General features: G+C 35.6%; 1 protein-coding gene across 2 annotated transcripts in view; it reads right to left on the bottom strand.

Annotated features, from left to right (window-relative positions):
- Positions 1-286: 286 nt before the first annotated feature.
- The window catches only part of BCKDHB (branched chain keto acid dehydrogenase E1 subunit beta), a 188895-nt gene continuing 173426 nt past the window's right edge, over positions 287-15755 (bottom strand). For both annotated transcript variants that reach the window (XM_045843192.1, XM_045843193.1), the window contains 2 exons: positions 2121-2269; positions 287-577 (listed from right to left, as the gene is read on the bottom strand). In XM_045843192.1, the coding sequence (XP_045699148.1) occupies positions 2129-2269 (141 nt within the window). In that variant the 3' untranslated portion in view covers positions 287-577; positions 2121-2128. The remainder of the gene's footprint in view (positions 578-2120; positions 2270-15755) is intronic.

Genomic DNA, 15755 nt, shown 5'->3' with positions numbered 1-15755 from the left:
GGTGTCTGGGTAACAGGCATCTGCATGAAGTGCTCTTGTGCACCATACTAATTTAAGTTAGGTTAAGACAAACACCCCAAGATCTTCCTAAAGCAGGTTTCTCTGTCTGAATCTCTTGTGCAAGAGGAAGGGGGTTGGGGAGGGTCAAAGCTCCCCCCTTATTCTTGTTTCTTAATAAACAGCTTAAAATCTGTATCTCAAAAGAGCAGCTTCAGGGTGGTGGAATTTGGGTTCCCTTCATCTGCAATAAAAATTCTTTTTACTAATGAAAAAAAGACACACAACCTGAGGACAATCTGACTTTGCTTTATTGAGTACTACCCACACCCAATATTTACATATGTAATTAAATGGAATTTATAAGACCATCATATGGAACACTTTCAAAAGTTAATCTGAAACACTCTAATGGAAATCAATTCATGTGTGCTAATACAATAACTAATTTATAATTTTCAGCCAATATCCATCATGATTCATTTCATAAAAACTCTAATTTTCAAGAAGAGATAAATCTGAGACAATATAAAAAATTCAGAAAAATACTTCCATATCTAGTCATGATCTTCCAGGTTTTCTGTAAAAGAAATCAACAATAATTATAGACATTCTGGCCACTGTGAATTAAATATAGATTTTTCTTAATTGTATGAGTACATTCTTCAATATCATTTTAACTTTTGGTATAGAACACCTATGCATCTTTTATCATATTCTCACAATAGGCTCAATTTTCCCTTTGTTTAAAAAAATAGACATCTGAAGGTAAAAGCAGTACCTAAATACTACTTTCAAAGTAGCAACAAGCCATACAGCTGCATGTTATTACCTTAACTCTCCATTATGATGGACCATGGAAGGAAAGAAGACAGACAACAAAATGAGGAAGTTCCCTAACCAGTCTTGAGTGTGACTTTACCGTAGAAGCCAGTGGCTTTCACAGAAATTAAGAGGACATCAGAAACAAAGCATCTGCCTCTGCGTGTCAGAGAGAATACCAGGGATGTGTGGGTAATGGTCTTAACAGTATTCTCAGAACATAACTACACAATATGTGGGAAGGAGATCAGGCAGGAGGGAGCATTATTTTCTCTGCACGAATTTAAAGGTTCTCTCTGGTTTTAGGTGAGCTAGCTTTACTAGCCAGTCACAGAATAAAGGAAAACACATATAGTGTTTTAAATTTTGTATTGTTGTTCAGTTACAGTTGTCCCAATTTCCTCTCCATTACTCTCTCTGCCCTACCCAATCCCCACCTCCTACATTCAAATATGGTATTTTTTATATTTAAAAAGTATGGGCTGTATTATTACATGGCATTTAACTCCTATCTATGTATTTTAAATCATCTCAAAAATGGAAAAGACAAAGTAAGTGTGTCAGTGACAGCAACTTCTGTAGTGTCACACCTTCAAACCTGACTCAGCAGTGTTTAGTGGAGCCTGCTGTCGCTAGACTGACCCTGCTGAAGAGGCATGTGAGCACGACTTAGAAAACTGTAACGAATACATGCCATTTATTACCCACAATTTAAAAACATTCACTTGCCAAAAAGATTCTTGAAGTGGTGGTGCTGCTGGATATTTTAGGTTTTTCTAAGTAAAAATTTCCTTTATACATAATGAATAGGTTTCCGGTTCAACAAATCTATTTTTTTCAGATAACATAAAGGCAAATTTCAGAATACTATGTATGAATCGTTGTCAAAATCACTGGAGACTAAATTGAAGGGCCATTTTTAAATAAATGAAATGACCCCTATTTGTGAAGATTTCAAATAGCTGATAAAAATACACAGAAATACAAATAAGAGCTGGAACGATGAGGTAGGGTGTATTTACAATTAAACCACAGCAAAGAACATCCTGATCTAATGATTACTCAATGTTAACAAATGAATGCATCTATTTTAGAGACACCAGATAATACATATGCTTACTGTGTTTCTATTAAATGCAAATTTACTATAAATTTCCGTTTTTTTTCCCTGAAATACCCATTTTCATTTGGAAGTTGCCATTTACCAAAATACACTACACTGAAGACTGCTGTTCCTTGGGTACCAGAACATTATTGTCGGGGACACACACTAGCTTTCTCAAAATGCAGGGCAGACTTACCTTTGTGGTCAATAGTTGATCATCTTTCGAAGGGCATCATAGCACTTCCACTTGTCTGGGATGTAGAATGGCTCAAAAATGTGAGGAAACGGGGTATCATACCCACACACTCTTGATATAGGAGCCTCCAGGTTCAGGAAGCATTCTTCCTACAGATAAGAACACAGATGGTTAACTTTAAGAAGAAATCTTTTTTCAGAGATGAAACATTTCAACTTAAACTACAATTCCATCCAAGGGCATGAAAATAAGTCTATTGTAACATGAAACAAGCAGGTTGAAAAAAGCAGGTGACAAACAGCATGTTTGGCATGATCCAGTTTTACCTAAAACATGTCTGCGTCTCCATATATGTATATTAGGCCTATATACATGTCCACTGTTTAGGCCAAACCAGATTATACCAAACAAGCTGTTTCACAAACACAAATGTAAGGCATAACAAAATCATAACAAGATGTTCACAGTAAATTCTGCAGCTTGAAATTAGTGATGGTATGTTTTCTCTTGTTTCCTGAATTCTTCAAAGTTTATATGCAATAACCATACTGGGAATAGCAGGAGGTAAGAAAAGACTCCACTTTGTACTTTATACATATTGTTGGAGTTTGTATGACACAGTATTATTTTTGTAATTAAATGGCACTAAAATAAAGAGAAAGAGTAAAGAATTTTCTTTCATGTAAATAATAGTTATTATTTTATAGAATTAACAAACACAAATTTGTTATTTTATATGTAGCACTTACTTAATTTGAAAACAATTCCTGTAAATTCTGTGGAATTAACACACTAGACATAAGCATATAAAATGTATTATAAAAATCATGGAAGATAATTCAAGGATATGGATGATTATGATTCAATTTTGTAAGGCTATCCGCTGACTAAATGAAGCAGTTTGAAATTTTAACACTTTGTTTACTACAGTGTATTAAAGAGATTTAAATTCTTCCTTTTGTGAGTTTGTGTTAAAACTTCTTTAAAGCAATTGGAAATAAGATGTTCGGGTTAAGCAGAGTTACTTCCCACTGAACTGGTTCACATATGAATGATCTGTCTGTGATTATTATTTCTCTGGGTAAACATCAAAACAGGGCATCTTCATTCTGCGTCAGTTTTCTTCTTCATACAGAAGCTGTACACACACAGAAATACACTCACACAGTCTTAGAAAAATATTTGAGTCTCATTGGCAGATTTGTGTAGATCAATGTACCTAATTAATCCTCCATGAAGCATCTCTCTCTTCATTATATACCACATTATGACACAATAACTATAGACACCATGTGCCTAAAGGTTCAAAACAATCCAGATTAATCATCTTCTTTTCCATTAATCACATTCTTCTTTGTATTCCCCAAGCATACTCATATTTTAAAAACTATGTTTGATGACTTTTGATTCATAAATAGTAATCCATGGAAAATTAGGAAGAAATAACTACCTAGCCCTTGGGGAACTGTGGAGATTACAGGTAATATCCACCACAGGGGCTAGAAGGGGAAGCCTCAGTTGCTGGCAGGGGTGATGGTGGTGTTCCAAAGCAGACCTCAGTTGTAACAGGTAGTCCAGGGCAACAGGAGAGAGCCCAGGCAGGTGCCAAGAGGAACTTTTTTCCAGCTATTTGTGGTCCAAAGTTTCACCCTGAATCCAGTTAAAAGGACTGATAGTGAACCTTAAACCAGGTATGTAGTATTTCCTACATCCCTTTTCTGGTGGTCTGTGCTTTCACATAAACAATCAGGTATTTGAAGAAAAACACATTCCTTCCAAAAGACCCTTGCATGAAATTCTATATATGGCATATGCCATGTCTTTTTGTAACTATGAAAACTTTCTTTTTAAAATGTGTTAATAAGAGCTGCGACTGGTATGTCACTATTATACAGGAGGCATGGTGCTAAATGAGTTCTATTTTATCAGATTTAATCCTTTTACAAATGCCTGAGGGAGGTATCATTTTCCATTTCACAGATGAAGAAACCAAGGTGAAGAAACTTGGCCAAGGTCAAATAGGTACAAACATAGTCAAGTAAGATTCCAACAAAGCCCATGTTCTTAGTCACTCTTCAGCAATTTTGAAGCACTGCTGTTGAAAACAGCAATAACAAGAAAAAAATAGGAATAAATAAGAACAATAAAGTGGAAGGCAGGCTGTGATTAAAGTTTTACAATAGAACCTCGAGAGGCACAATGGGTTAAGTTTGGTCTAAGAAGCCTCTTCTGCATTTATATGAAAGGTAGAGGCTAAGACATGAAGAAACGGAAAACACATTTCAGCATGAAGGTAACACCCAGAGCAATAAACAGATGGTCTTGGGATTAGGCACCTCCTAGGCTATACCAAATGATTCAAATCAGCATATCCCAAATTGTTTATATATTAGCCATCTGGCTTGCTATGCATATTATAACCAGAAAAGGAAGCAGACAATGCGGAATACCAATTTCAAGTCATAAAAATCATACACCCCAGCAAAATGAATTCTTTATTTGCCTGTTTTCTATAACAAAACAAAACAAATTTTTTAGTATCCTGTTGAAACTGCCAAGAACAGAGATCCTGAAAATTTTCTAGCAGGTAAGAGAAGGTAAGTAAAAATGAAATATGACCCATTCTTAGGATAAAGTATTATTGATAAGTTTTTAAAAATCAACTATACTGCAATATTCCTATGTCTTAGTGAATATAATATAGGTTTTATAAGTGTGTGTATTTAAATATCACTTAACCCCTTTCCCGATTCAAGTTTTAAGTGCATTAACCATAAATTCTCCTGTCACCATGTCACAGAAGTGACATCACTGAAATGAGCCTCAGGCGTTCCACACTGCAGCTTCAGTCACTGTCAACAAATCTTTTCGTTGTTTTATGGCAGGGCTGATAACATAATTGATGCAGCATGGAATTTGGAATTCTGTCTGAAGGGAACCTATACTTTACTGTGATTTAACCACTCCTAGCCTCTGGTTGCTCAGTAGCAAAATAAAAGTATTTATAATTCTGCTGTGGTATCTTCCTATTGTTTTGTAACACTATTGTTGCCTTGCCTAGCTGTTTTCCTAGACTGTGGAGTAGCATATGAGAAGTACCTAGTTTCATGTCTGACACATCACAGTGCTCAGTATGTGTGAGGTTTTTGTTTTCCTCTTAAGATTTTCCAAGTCAGAATAAATACAAGGTAAATATTTGCAATGATAAACCAAATCATCATTGAAGACAAGATTCTGGTAACACAGAAGAGTCAACAGTGAAAAGTAATATTCCTTATAGCACAGAACCTGCATAGCTACTATTTACTGGACACTTTCTAAGCCTTTAAAAAAAAAAAAAAAGGAACTACCAGACTAAGTTTAAGTGCTTTATGAGAAAGGAGGGTGGAGACCACAGTCAAGCTACAAGGAAAGACAAGCCCAGTGCTGCCCCCTGCTGGGGAGCAGGGACCTAGGCACTAATTACCAGTTCCTGAGGCTAGGGTCAAGGGCTAGGGAAATGGTTTAAAATTTCCTCCAAAATGAACATATTTTCCAAGTAGTGCTACTATAGAAAAGAGACTCTCAGTCAGCTACCAAATGGTTACCAGTAGAAGTAGATAAATTAATGTAATCAAGGCATACACACCTCAAAACACAGAGTCAAAAATAAAGACCATACAACATTATTTGATTTATTTGGCTTTTGTTTTTTAATGCAAGGCAATTCCAGGTTCAGATTTCTTTCTAAGAACAATTTTGACATAATTTTTATTCTGGTTTTCTGTGACAGGAAGTTAGATATAGCCCACTGTGCAAAAATACCTATATATCATCTTGAGTTGGAAAATGACGAAGTTTAAAGTGAGATAAGAAAAATTTAGGTATTTTATACATGTATTTTCTACTTTTTTACAACTGACATTGGCTGATGAAATTCATTTCATTTTCCTGAAAAACTACTGAACTAATTTCTCTAAACATTTAATGGAAAATCAGAAAACAGGACACGGTAAGGAGAAACACATCACAAGTGAAAATAGACATCATTCCCTATAGAATTACCTGATAAGTCAGGACTATACGTTCCTCCCTGGAACCACAAGAAACATCAGTCTACAACTTACTTTCAAAGTAGTGACTCAAAAAACTGATTTTAAGTTACTTTTCAAACATAAAGCAGGCTATATCATATAATTGTTATTATGCCACCATAACAACATTTAAACTATGAGAATTTATCTTTGTTTCCAAGAGGAGTGGTGTGGGAAAGTCCAATATGCTACAAATGTAATGAGCATTGAACAAGACATACAGATCATGAAGTTATTTCTGCTCTAAGAGAAAACATCAAGAAAGAACTTCAGATGATTTTTGAACATACTTAAACCTAAATTTTTAAAAAGTTTTAAACCTAAATTCCCAATACCACTGGGTTGTTGTCTATTATTATTAATAGACAACAATGGAGACTTTGCTTCTAAATGCAATCACAGTAGTTGTCTAGGTGTCATAATGACCAGTGCAAGAGTTAAATGCTAAAAATATGAGAAAACTAAATTAATAGACTACAGTGATGTATTTTTTGATAGCTTTAAAGTCCATGAGCTTAGAAACTTATTTTTGATTATAAGTTGATTTGTCCTAGTTATTTATGTAAGGTTAGACTTCCCCCAGCTTCCAAATATTATCAGAGAATACTTGTTTTAAATCGGTTTTAAATCTATCCTGAAAACTTGCCCATAGACAAAACATGAGTTTTAGATGATGAGAAAAAAAAATGATTCTGATATCCTAAATCATACTCTCTCAGCAAATGAGTCAAAGAAACCTGTAGCTTTTTTGCAGGGGCTTGCCACCAGAACACAGGTGTCATGAAAACCACCACTGAATCAAAGTCAAAATAGGAAAGGAAACGACTCACATCAATATTGTCGTCTCCAGTCACACAGATTCTGGCAAGTTTGCCACTTATTGGCCATCTGATCCACAAGTGTGCTGGGACCAACAAAACAACCACTGAAAAATTCGAGAAGGATGCTGCTGAGATGGGGATGCTTCAAGTATGCGTGGTTCTTGGATAAACTGAAAGCTGACCATGAGCCTATAATCTTGGTATTTCCCTGGGGCAATTTGAGACCAGCAAGTATTGTGTGACCATCATTGGTGCTCCAGGACACAGAAACTTTATCAAAAACATGATTACAGGGACATCTCTGGCTGACTGTGTTGTCCTGATCGTTGCTGCTGGTGTTGGTGAGTTTGAAGCAGGTATCTCCAAGAATGAGCAGACCCCCCAGCATGCCCTTCTGGCTGATACACTGAATGTGAAACAGCTGATTGTTGGTGTTAACAGAATGGATTCCACTGAACTGCCCTACAGCCAGAAGAGATACGAGGATATTGTTAAAGAAGTCAGCACCTACATTATGAAAATTGGCTACAACCCTGACACAGAGGCATTTGTGCCAATTTCTGGTTGGAATGGTGACAACACGCTGGAGCCAAGAGCTAAGGGATGGAAAGTCAGCCATGAAAGTGACAGTAGAACCACAACGCTTGAAACTCTGGATTGCATCCAACTCGTCTAACTGACGCGCCTGCACCTGCCCCTCCAGGATGTCTACAAAATTGGTGGTATTGGTCCTGTCCCTGTGGGCCGAGTAGAGACTGGCATTCTTAAACCTGGGCTGGTGGTCACCTTTGCTCTAGTCAACGTTACAACTGAAGTCAACTCTGTTGAAATGCACCATGAAGCTTTGTGTGAAGCTCTTCCTGGGAACAATGCAGACTTCAATGTCAAGAACATATCTGTCAAAGATGTTCATCATGGCAGTGTGGCTGGTGACAGCAAAAGTGACCCACCAGTGGAAGCAGCTGGCTTCACAGCTCAGGTGATTGTCTTGATCCATCAGGCCAAATCAGTGCTGGATGCGCACCTGTTCTGGACTGTCACACAGCTCATACTGCTTGCAAGTTTGCTGAGCTGAAGAAGATCAATTGTTCTGGGAACAAGCTGGAAGAAGGCCCAAAGCTTTTGAAATCTGGTGATGCTGCCATTGTCGATATGGTTCCTGGCAAGCCCATGTCTGTTGAGAGCTTTTCTGACTATCCTCCTCTGGGCCGCTTTGCTGTTCATAACATGAGGCAGACAGTTGCTATGGGTGTCATCAAAGCAGTGGACAAGAAGGCAGCTGGAGCTGCCAAAGTCACCAAGTCTGCCCAGAAAGCTCGGAAGGCTAAATGAGTATTATGCCCGATACCTGCCACCTCAGTGGCAATCAGTGGTGGAACAGTCTCAGAACTGTTTATCTCGACTGGCTACTTAAGTTTAATAGTAAAAGACAGGTTAATAATTATAATACATCATAAAACCTTCAGAAGCAAAGAAAGATGTTTTATAGACCAGTTGTTTTGTTTTTGTGTGTGGCAGTTTTTAAGTTACTAGTTTTTAAAGTCAATACTTTTTATAGAAACAACTTAACCAAAAATTTGTCACAGAATTTTGTGACCCACTAAAACAAAGTTTAATGAGGAAGGGAAAATACCTGGTAAAGGCACTATATCAGCAACTCCAAATTAACTTCATTACTGAATTAAATAAATACAATTTTATTAATTATAATATTTTTCATATAAGCTAATGGTTTAAATATCATGCATATTTTTGAAATGGAACTTAAAATATATATTAGTCTGTACTAATTTTCTATACAACATATAGGTCTATGAAATTAATTCTTCAGACAGCTGAGTCCCTAATCTATCCCCAAACTAACAGAATGTTCCCTTAAACATTAGAGCTATGTTCATTTTATTTTTCCAGTACCACTCACATGAGATATATTCAACAAAAACTTGTTGCTATGAAGTTTCTCACTTTTAAAACACAGCTGAAACTACATAACTAAATAAAGCAGTATACATGTATGAATAATATAATTTTACCCAGAGTTGTATAACAACTGAAACATTTTACTCAGGCTCACCTACTTCAGCAAAACCTCCATATAAAATCATAATCTTGACTAAATTAAAAGCTGAGATTTTTATTACTTAACTTCATTGGATGTGTTCAATGTCTGTTGATTTTATAAAAAATTCCATTTTTTCCTTTTTAATGCAAATTGCTGGAAATTCGTTATAATTTTTGTTTTTTAAGATATTTTTCCAGCTCCTTAAAGAATGAAACTGAATTCTAAATTAGGATTTTCATTTAAATTCCAATTCATTTTTAAAATAGAAGCTTATTTTCTGAAGTTAGAAATATTATTTTTGATCTAAACAGTTTTCCTGGATACAGTCTAGCTACTTAAACAAAGTTGAACAATGATGTTAAAATACACATAGATGTTAAAATATATATACAATGATGTTAAAATATACATTCATCGTTCAGATTCAACAGTCATGTCAGAATATAAGCATGTTAATGTAAGCTTAATCTATGAATCTCGATACATTAACTGTTTAAAGAACAAATTTCAATATCAAAATTTAACATTAACATCAATAATTTATAATATAAATTGCTTTCTTCTCAAAATGATAATTTTATAAATTTCACTATATTTAAAATCAGAAATAAATGAAAGCAAGTAACAACTCAGTCCTGGAATTTATAATCCTATTTCAAATCACTAGCACTCCATCCACACCACTCTGGTTTTCCCGGTAAAACCTGTCAAGGTTTGGTTCTGCTTTCAGACTTTCCCCTAGATCCAGCCTTAAGCTACAACCCACAGCTGCCTCACTGTTTTCACCTAAAAGCACTGTAAGAAACAATGGCGAAAAAATCAACTTCTTCATTAAATCTTCCTACAACATATTCTGTTTATGTGCTGCAATCAGTCTCCAACGATGTTCTGACGTTTTAAAAGTTCAAAGTCTAAAGTTTAAATTCTTTTGAGATATATGATGTGCAAATTTTGACATTCAAAATGTACTGTGGCTCCATTGCTTTTGTTAAAACAATTTATATTCAACAGTAGAAAAAAAGGCAGTGTTCTCAAATTTCCACAGACCCCAAAGCTTAAAATTTATAGTTCAAAATTCTTCCTATATAAGAAAGCATGAACGGCAGCAAAGTTTGAAAGTGAAATTTCTTTAGAATGTGGACACGTAATCATAAATATAAGTGGCTTGCAGCCCTGAATCATCGCAGGAACAAATCGCTCTTTGTAAGGTAGGATTTTATTCTTGGCTTGGCACCAGGAGATTTAAAATAATCTGGTAGAGCAACATTTGATGATCCTACAAAGCATTTACTTTTTCTGCTTGTTTTTTTTTTTCCCCCAAAATTCTTCAAATAGCATTATAACACCATTTAATGGTGCTCGGAAGGCAGAAATGAACCCTATCTAAAGCAACCTGACAATTCCTTTGTCTTGTGACAAAGAAAATGTACTGGTATTGTCTTAGAATTTGGGGGACTGAACCTGCACTAAAAAAAATTATTAGGATTTCTCATGACCTGTTTTTAAGTTTCAAAACCAATTACAAAATGAAACTACTAAACTAGAGTGATTTCTCCCTATCTGGCACCATCTTTCTAAAAAGTTTGAGAAGCTGGATTTAAAAAATAATGTCTAGAATATTTTCTATTTTACAAATGATATGCTTTTGCTGCAATATAGAGAGGTTTTTATTGCTTTTTCCTTCTGTTTAAAAATGTTTTTGATTTCTAGTTTGTCTTTTAGTTTATGTTTAAAAAATGCTGAAAGAACTTGTTAAATAAAGCAAGGAAAAGGGAAAAAATCAACTTAATTGACATAATGCCAAAATAGATGTGTCAATGTTTTTACTGAAATTAAACACATTTTTTAAAAAGTTAGCATGGGGTGTCATAGCAACACAGCCTTTAAGCTTGGTTTTGCTGAATGAATAAATTGTGCCAACTTATTTTTCAGCAGTGTAATGCTGGTCACTGGATCATTGCGATTTTACTAGAGAAATAACGTTGTAGCCTCTCACCAACAATCAGGGAGACTTGGTCAAACATTCGTTCACTGGACTCCAGTGGTAGCTGCACTTCCAAAGTTTGGTAATTAAACAAATTAACAAAGTAAACACGTTTCTGACCTCAGTAATGGTGGCAATCTCTGACCAGAGTAAGGGGAGGCTTATAAATGATGCTCTCACTATTTAGATGAGAATGACTTTAGCTAACATAATGAATTTGACCTATTCATTAAATCTAGCAATTGTAATAACTATCTGCATTAAATTATAATAAAATGCAGAATTCCAAATATATTTTCCTCTTCACTGTATTTACATACTATGTTTCTACCTGTGAAGGTGCTTAATATTTCTTACATGGAAATTTTCCAGGTTGAATGTCTATGCATTTGCATATATATATTTTCATAAATTCAAGAATGGATATTTCAGAATTAGAGGGATATATATATATATATATATATATATATATATATCTTTTTTTGCTCCCAATATTGGGTAAATTGTATGCAGATAAGAGGAACCGAACCCAAGTTTTCACGTATTGCATGCTCCATAAATAAACTTCTAATAAGCCTGATAAAAACCATAGATACTCTAGTGAGGGGGTGGTTAGAAACTGCAATTTAGCTCTGGGTACTTTTATACTTTAGTGTAAAAATATAATATTAGCATTCTCCAATGATACTGTTATTAATAAATTTAGATGAAATGTATACAGTTCATAAAAATGTCAATGTCCACATAATTTATTTAGATGGACCAGAATATTAACTTACTATTTTTTATCTACTAGCTTGAGGCTGAACTATATCAATTCAATCCAGTCCCTCAATTAGGAATCAGAGGCTAACATGAAAAGCAATGACTCTCTGATATATGACGTTTCCCAGTACGTCATATATCACACTTAGTGATGTACATAAGCACACATGGACACCAACAAACAATCCTGTGTTTAATCAACACATTCCAGCCACTGTCCCAAGAAACAACACGGCAGCCTACGGGAAGAGAAATGTATTTGTCCACATACCTATCTGTTCAGAGAAAGGAGTAAGTACAGGCATACAAGCAACAGAAAAGCCAGATGTTCACTAAATAGTAACCAAAGAGATGTTCTTATTTAGTAATAAACAAGGGTAAGTATTTCTATAGCCTCACTTAATCCTTTCAATGACTTCTCTGATGACATAAGGGAGGAGCTGGGGCCGCCCAAGTTTAAGGAGGGCCTAAGATCACACAGGCGCTCACAGTTTTGTTAGTATTTGAACCAGCTCTCCTGGTTAATCCTGAGTGTTACTGAGAAAGATTTAAGGTTAAATCTTAAATCTTTAGTGGGCCAAAGCATCTTGCTTAGATATAAGGAAATATTTAATATTTATATCTAGTGCTCATTATACCGGTGAAAAAGAAAAACTGACGGAACTGTTTGTTTTCATCCATTCCAGTGAAGTTTTTTTTTCAATTGAATGAAAAGCTTTACAAATTCTGGTTACATTGTGTGTCCTGTAGGCTAGACTAGAAAGAGCCTGCACGCTGTACAAGAATGAGGGGTGGGCTTAATCTGGCCCACAGGCCAGAGCTTGCTAACCCTTGCCTTAGAACAATCATATAAAAATATGAGTTATTATCCTCATTTTTTCAGAAGGAATGAACTAGAACTTAGGTCAAAGTAACGTAGCTTTAAATATATTTCTAGAATTCTTTCTCTTATTTCACAAGAGCCATGTAGCTCTGTTTTGCAGGTTTCTAGAAGGGGCAGGGGCAAAAACAAACAAACAAAAAACTTAGCAGTATAGTACCTCTTTTGGTGTGGGGAGGGAAGAGAATAAATTTTAAATTAAAGTTACAGTAAGTCAGGCTCAGATTTATATTTGTCCCCTTTAGATACTTGCTGGAGAGAAGATGTGCAAATGAGGGGAAGGGGGGATGTGGGTACCGTTTTTTCTATGTAATTACTGGCACCTAGATAGAGTGCAGGATGTGAGCCGTCTCCTTCAGTTCCAAAGCTGTGAACACTTAGGAAGAACTGGATGTTGAACTATGGTAGGCTGTAAGTTTACATTTAAAAAATCATTAAAGTGCTCCATCAGGAAATTAAATGTTTCCTTTAATTTATTTCCTTATCTATAATAAAATCTAGATGGATTGAGGTACTAAGTAATTTGATAAGAATGTGACAGCTTTTTGATTGATTAGAAAAATATTTTAAATAAACATAGGTTAGAAGTTTTATCCTAGACTTAAATTAGAATATGAAATTTAATCCTCTTCTCACAGTAAACTCATTTTGAAGAACTCTAAAACTATACAAGAAAATCTCTGAAGTATTTAAAGAAATATCTTTTAAAAATAGACGTTAAATTCTTTTTGTGAAATTAAAAACAATAGATAAGACTTGCAATTAAATTAATCTTAAAATTTAAATTTAAGTGAGGCACGGATTTCCCTGTCTCAGACTGTATTTGTCAGTTTCGATTAGTGGTCACTGGCACACTCTCTGCAGCTGACCTAGGTGTTCACTGAATAGCTGTGGGCTCTGTATTATAGGTGGGGAGCTGTTTATACACATATAAGTGCCATCAAGTGGACATGGCTATCTGCAGAAGGGCCCATCCCGAAGCATGGAAGTGGACAGGTCCCAGCTGTCTGGACAAGCATTTCAGTCATCCCTGGGAAAGTATCACTTTTAAAAGCCTGATTAAAAAATTATATATGTATGTAATACATCCGGATTATGATGCAGTAGAATCGCATCAGTTTCAATCCCCATTTCCCTGAATGTGCATGCATATATTTTATATAACAAATCACCAACCCACAAGGATTTTCCTTTGGTTTCTTCAAATACTAATTATGTAGCAAATCGAATTAAGTACATGTGATTCACTTCGGCAGCAGCTACTTCCGTTACTTCAGAATTGCCAAAGGGGATCTGAAGTGTCTATCATCCCTCCAAAACAATCCTGCTGTGCACCAAACTGATAACTGTTCCACACAGCTGCAGAGCAAATGTGCAGTCTCGGTCCTGTAAAGACAGTGTCCACATGGCAAGCTGTCCTGTGAGCAATTTTGGATTTAGAACTACTGATGGCAGGTTGATGTTACTGTAAAATGATTACTATACGTGAGTATTAAGTCACTTGTTTTGCTCAGCTCAGCTTGTGCAGATTTCTATAATGCTATGATTTTCCTCTACTTTACAACACTTGCTGAAACTCTGAAAACCCCAAATATTGATAAATACATTAGATCAGCATCTTGTTAAATTGGTTTTTAAGCTCTGTAACTCACATAAAAACAGCAAAGGCTGTTTGTGTGTTTGAGAACATGTTTATGAAATAATGAGCATGAAATATACTTGTATTTAACCTCATCCCCAAAGATAACCACATATATGCTTATTATAAATGCTTCTCTTTTCATTACAGAAGGTAAGTGTGTAAACAAACCTATGGACAAATCTGGGCTACAGAAATTAAACTATTTTATCTCAGTAATTTAATACCTTTGGAAGGGAATTCTTTTCAGAGGTGCTCTCCAAAACGGGGTGGGTTGCCGGATGCTGAAGGCCATGACTGCATTCCCTCAGAGGCGGCTAGATTGCTATGGCAACTATTCTTTCCCTATCAATAAGCAGCAGCTCTGAACACTAATAGTCTGGGGGAAAAAATAGGTTTCCTTTTCTGTGGCAGTAACAATAGGAAGTAGTTTCAAGACTACAATATATCACTTTTTGTGCAAAACTAACAGTATCTTTGGTAACTGAATTATTTCACTAGAATTCAGCTTTATAATAAATGCAAAATTAGTGAAATCAGTCATTGTATAGTCTAGTTTCAAAACGAGGTAAAATGTGTGATATAGTAATCCAAGAATGTTAATGGCTGGAGTGCATTTTGTGTGGAGGTCCAGACAGAAGAAAACTATCTCTAGAGAGCAAATGACATATTTAAGAAGCAAAACTGACAACGAGAAACAACATATGCTTCCACACAGCTTTTGGAGTTTCTTGCATATTTTCAATGGTTATATTTCTTACCTGTGGTTGTTTTAAGATATCTAAATATTACTGTGCAGTGTAATAAATAAATTGATTACATTTACTAAATTAAATATACCTCCTTCCTATTCAGGAAGGTATTTACCACCTTTGTCTTCACTGGCTTAAGTATCAATAGGTAAATCTTTAAAGCTGCATCTTAATTTAGGTGTGCCAAACCAACATTGCAGAGTCACATACACTGGCTTCACAGCCCACTGTATTAGAGGTGCAATGCCTGCTACAGAGTAGGCATTAATAAATGATTGCTAACCAAACAACTCCAGGTTTGACTTATGTTTCAGTTCACACCAGGACATTAATGACCTTAGTCACTGATGAGGCAAAAAATCAGCAGGACAGAGATGGGTTGTGGAGGTATTTACTCCTTAGCAATTACTACGCACGGTCTTACTCATCCAGCAGCCTCCACACTGTTGTTGCCATTATGATCCTGCCCCTCTCCTGGTTAGAAGTTTTCCCTGGTTCCCCAAAACTTATTCTTCATTTACCCTTAATCCCCTCACAACCCAGGACAGACATGCACAGGCCTATCACCATCGCAAAGCTTGCTGTTTTATAACATAAACCACTCTCTTCTAAAACTCTAATTTTTCTATCCTCTGCTACCTGCACATAGTCCACTTTTC

This window comes from Phyllostomus hastatus, unplaced genomic scaffold, assembly GCF_019186645.2.
Source record: "Phyllostomus hastatus isolate PE091 unplaced genomic scaffold, TTU_PhHast_1.1 phas_contig_40, whole genome shotgun sequence".
NCBI lineage: Eukaryota > Metazoa > Chordata > Mammalia > Chiroptera > Phyllostomidae > Phyllostomus > Phyllostomus hastatus.
Note: the sequence above shows the minus strand (reverse complement) of the source record. Positions and strands in the feature narration are given on the sequence as shown.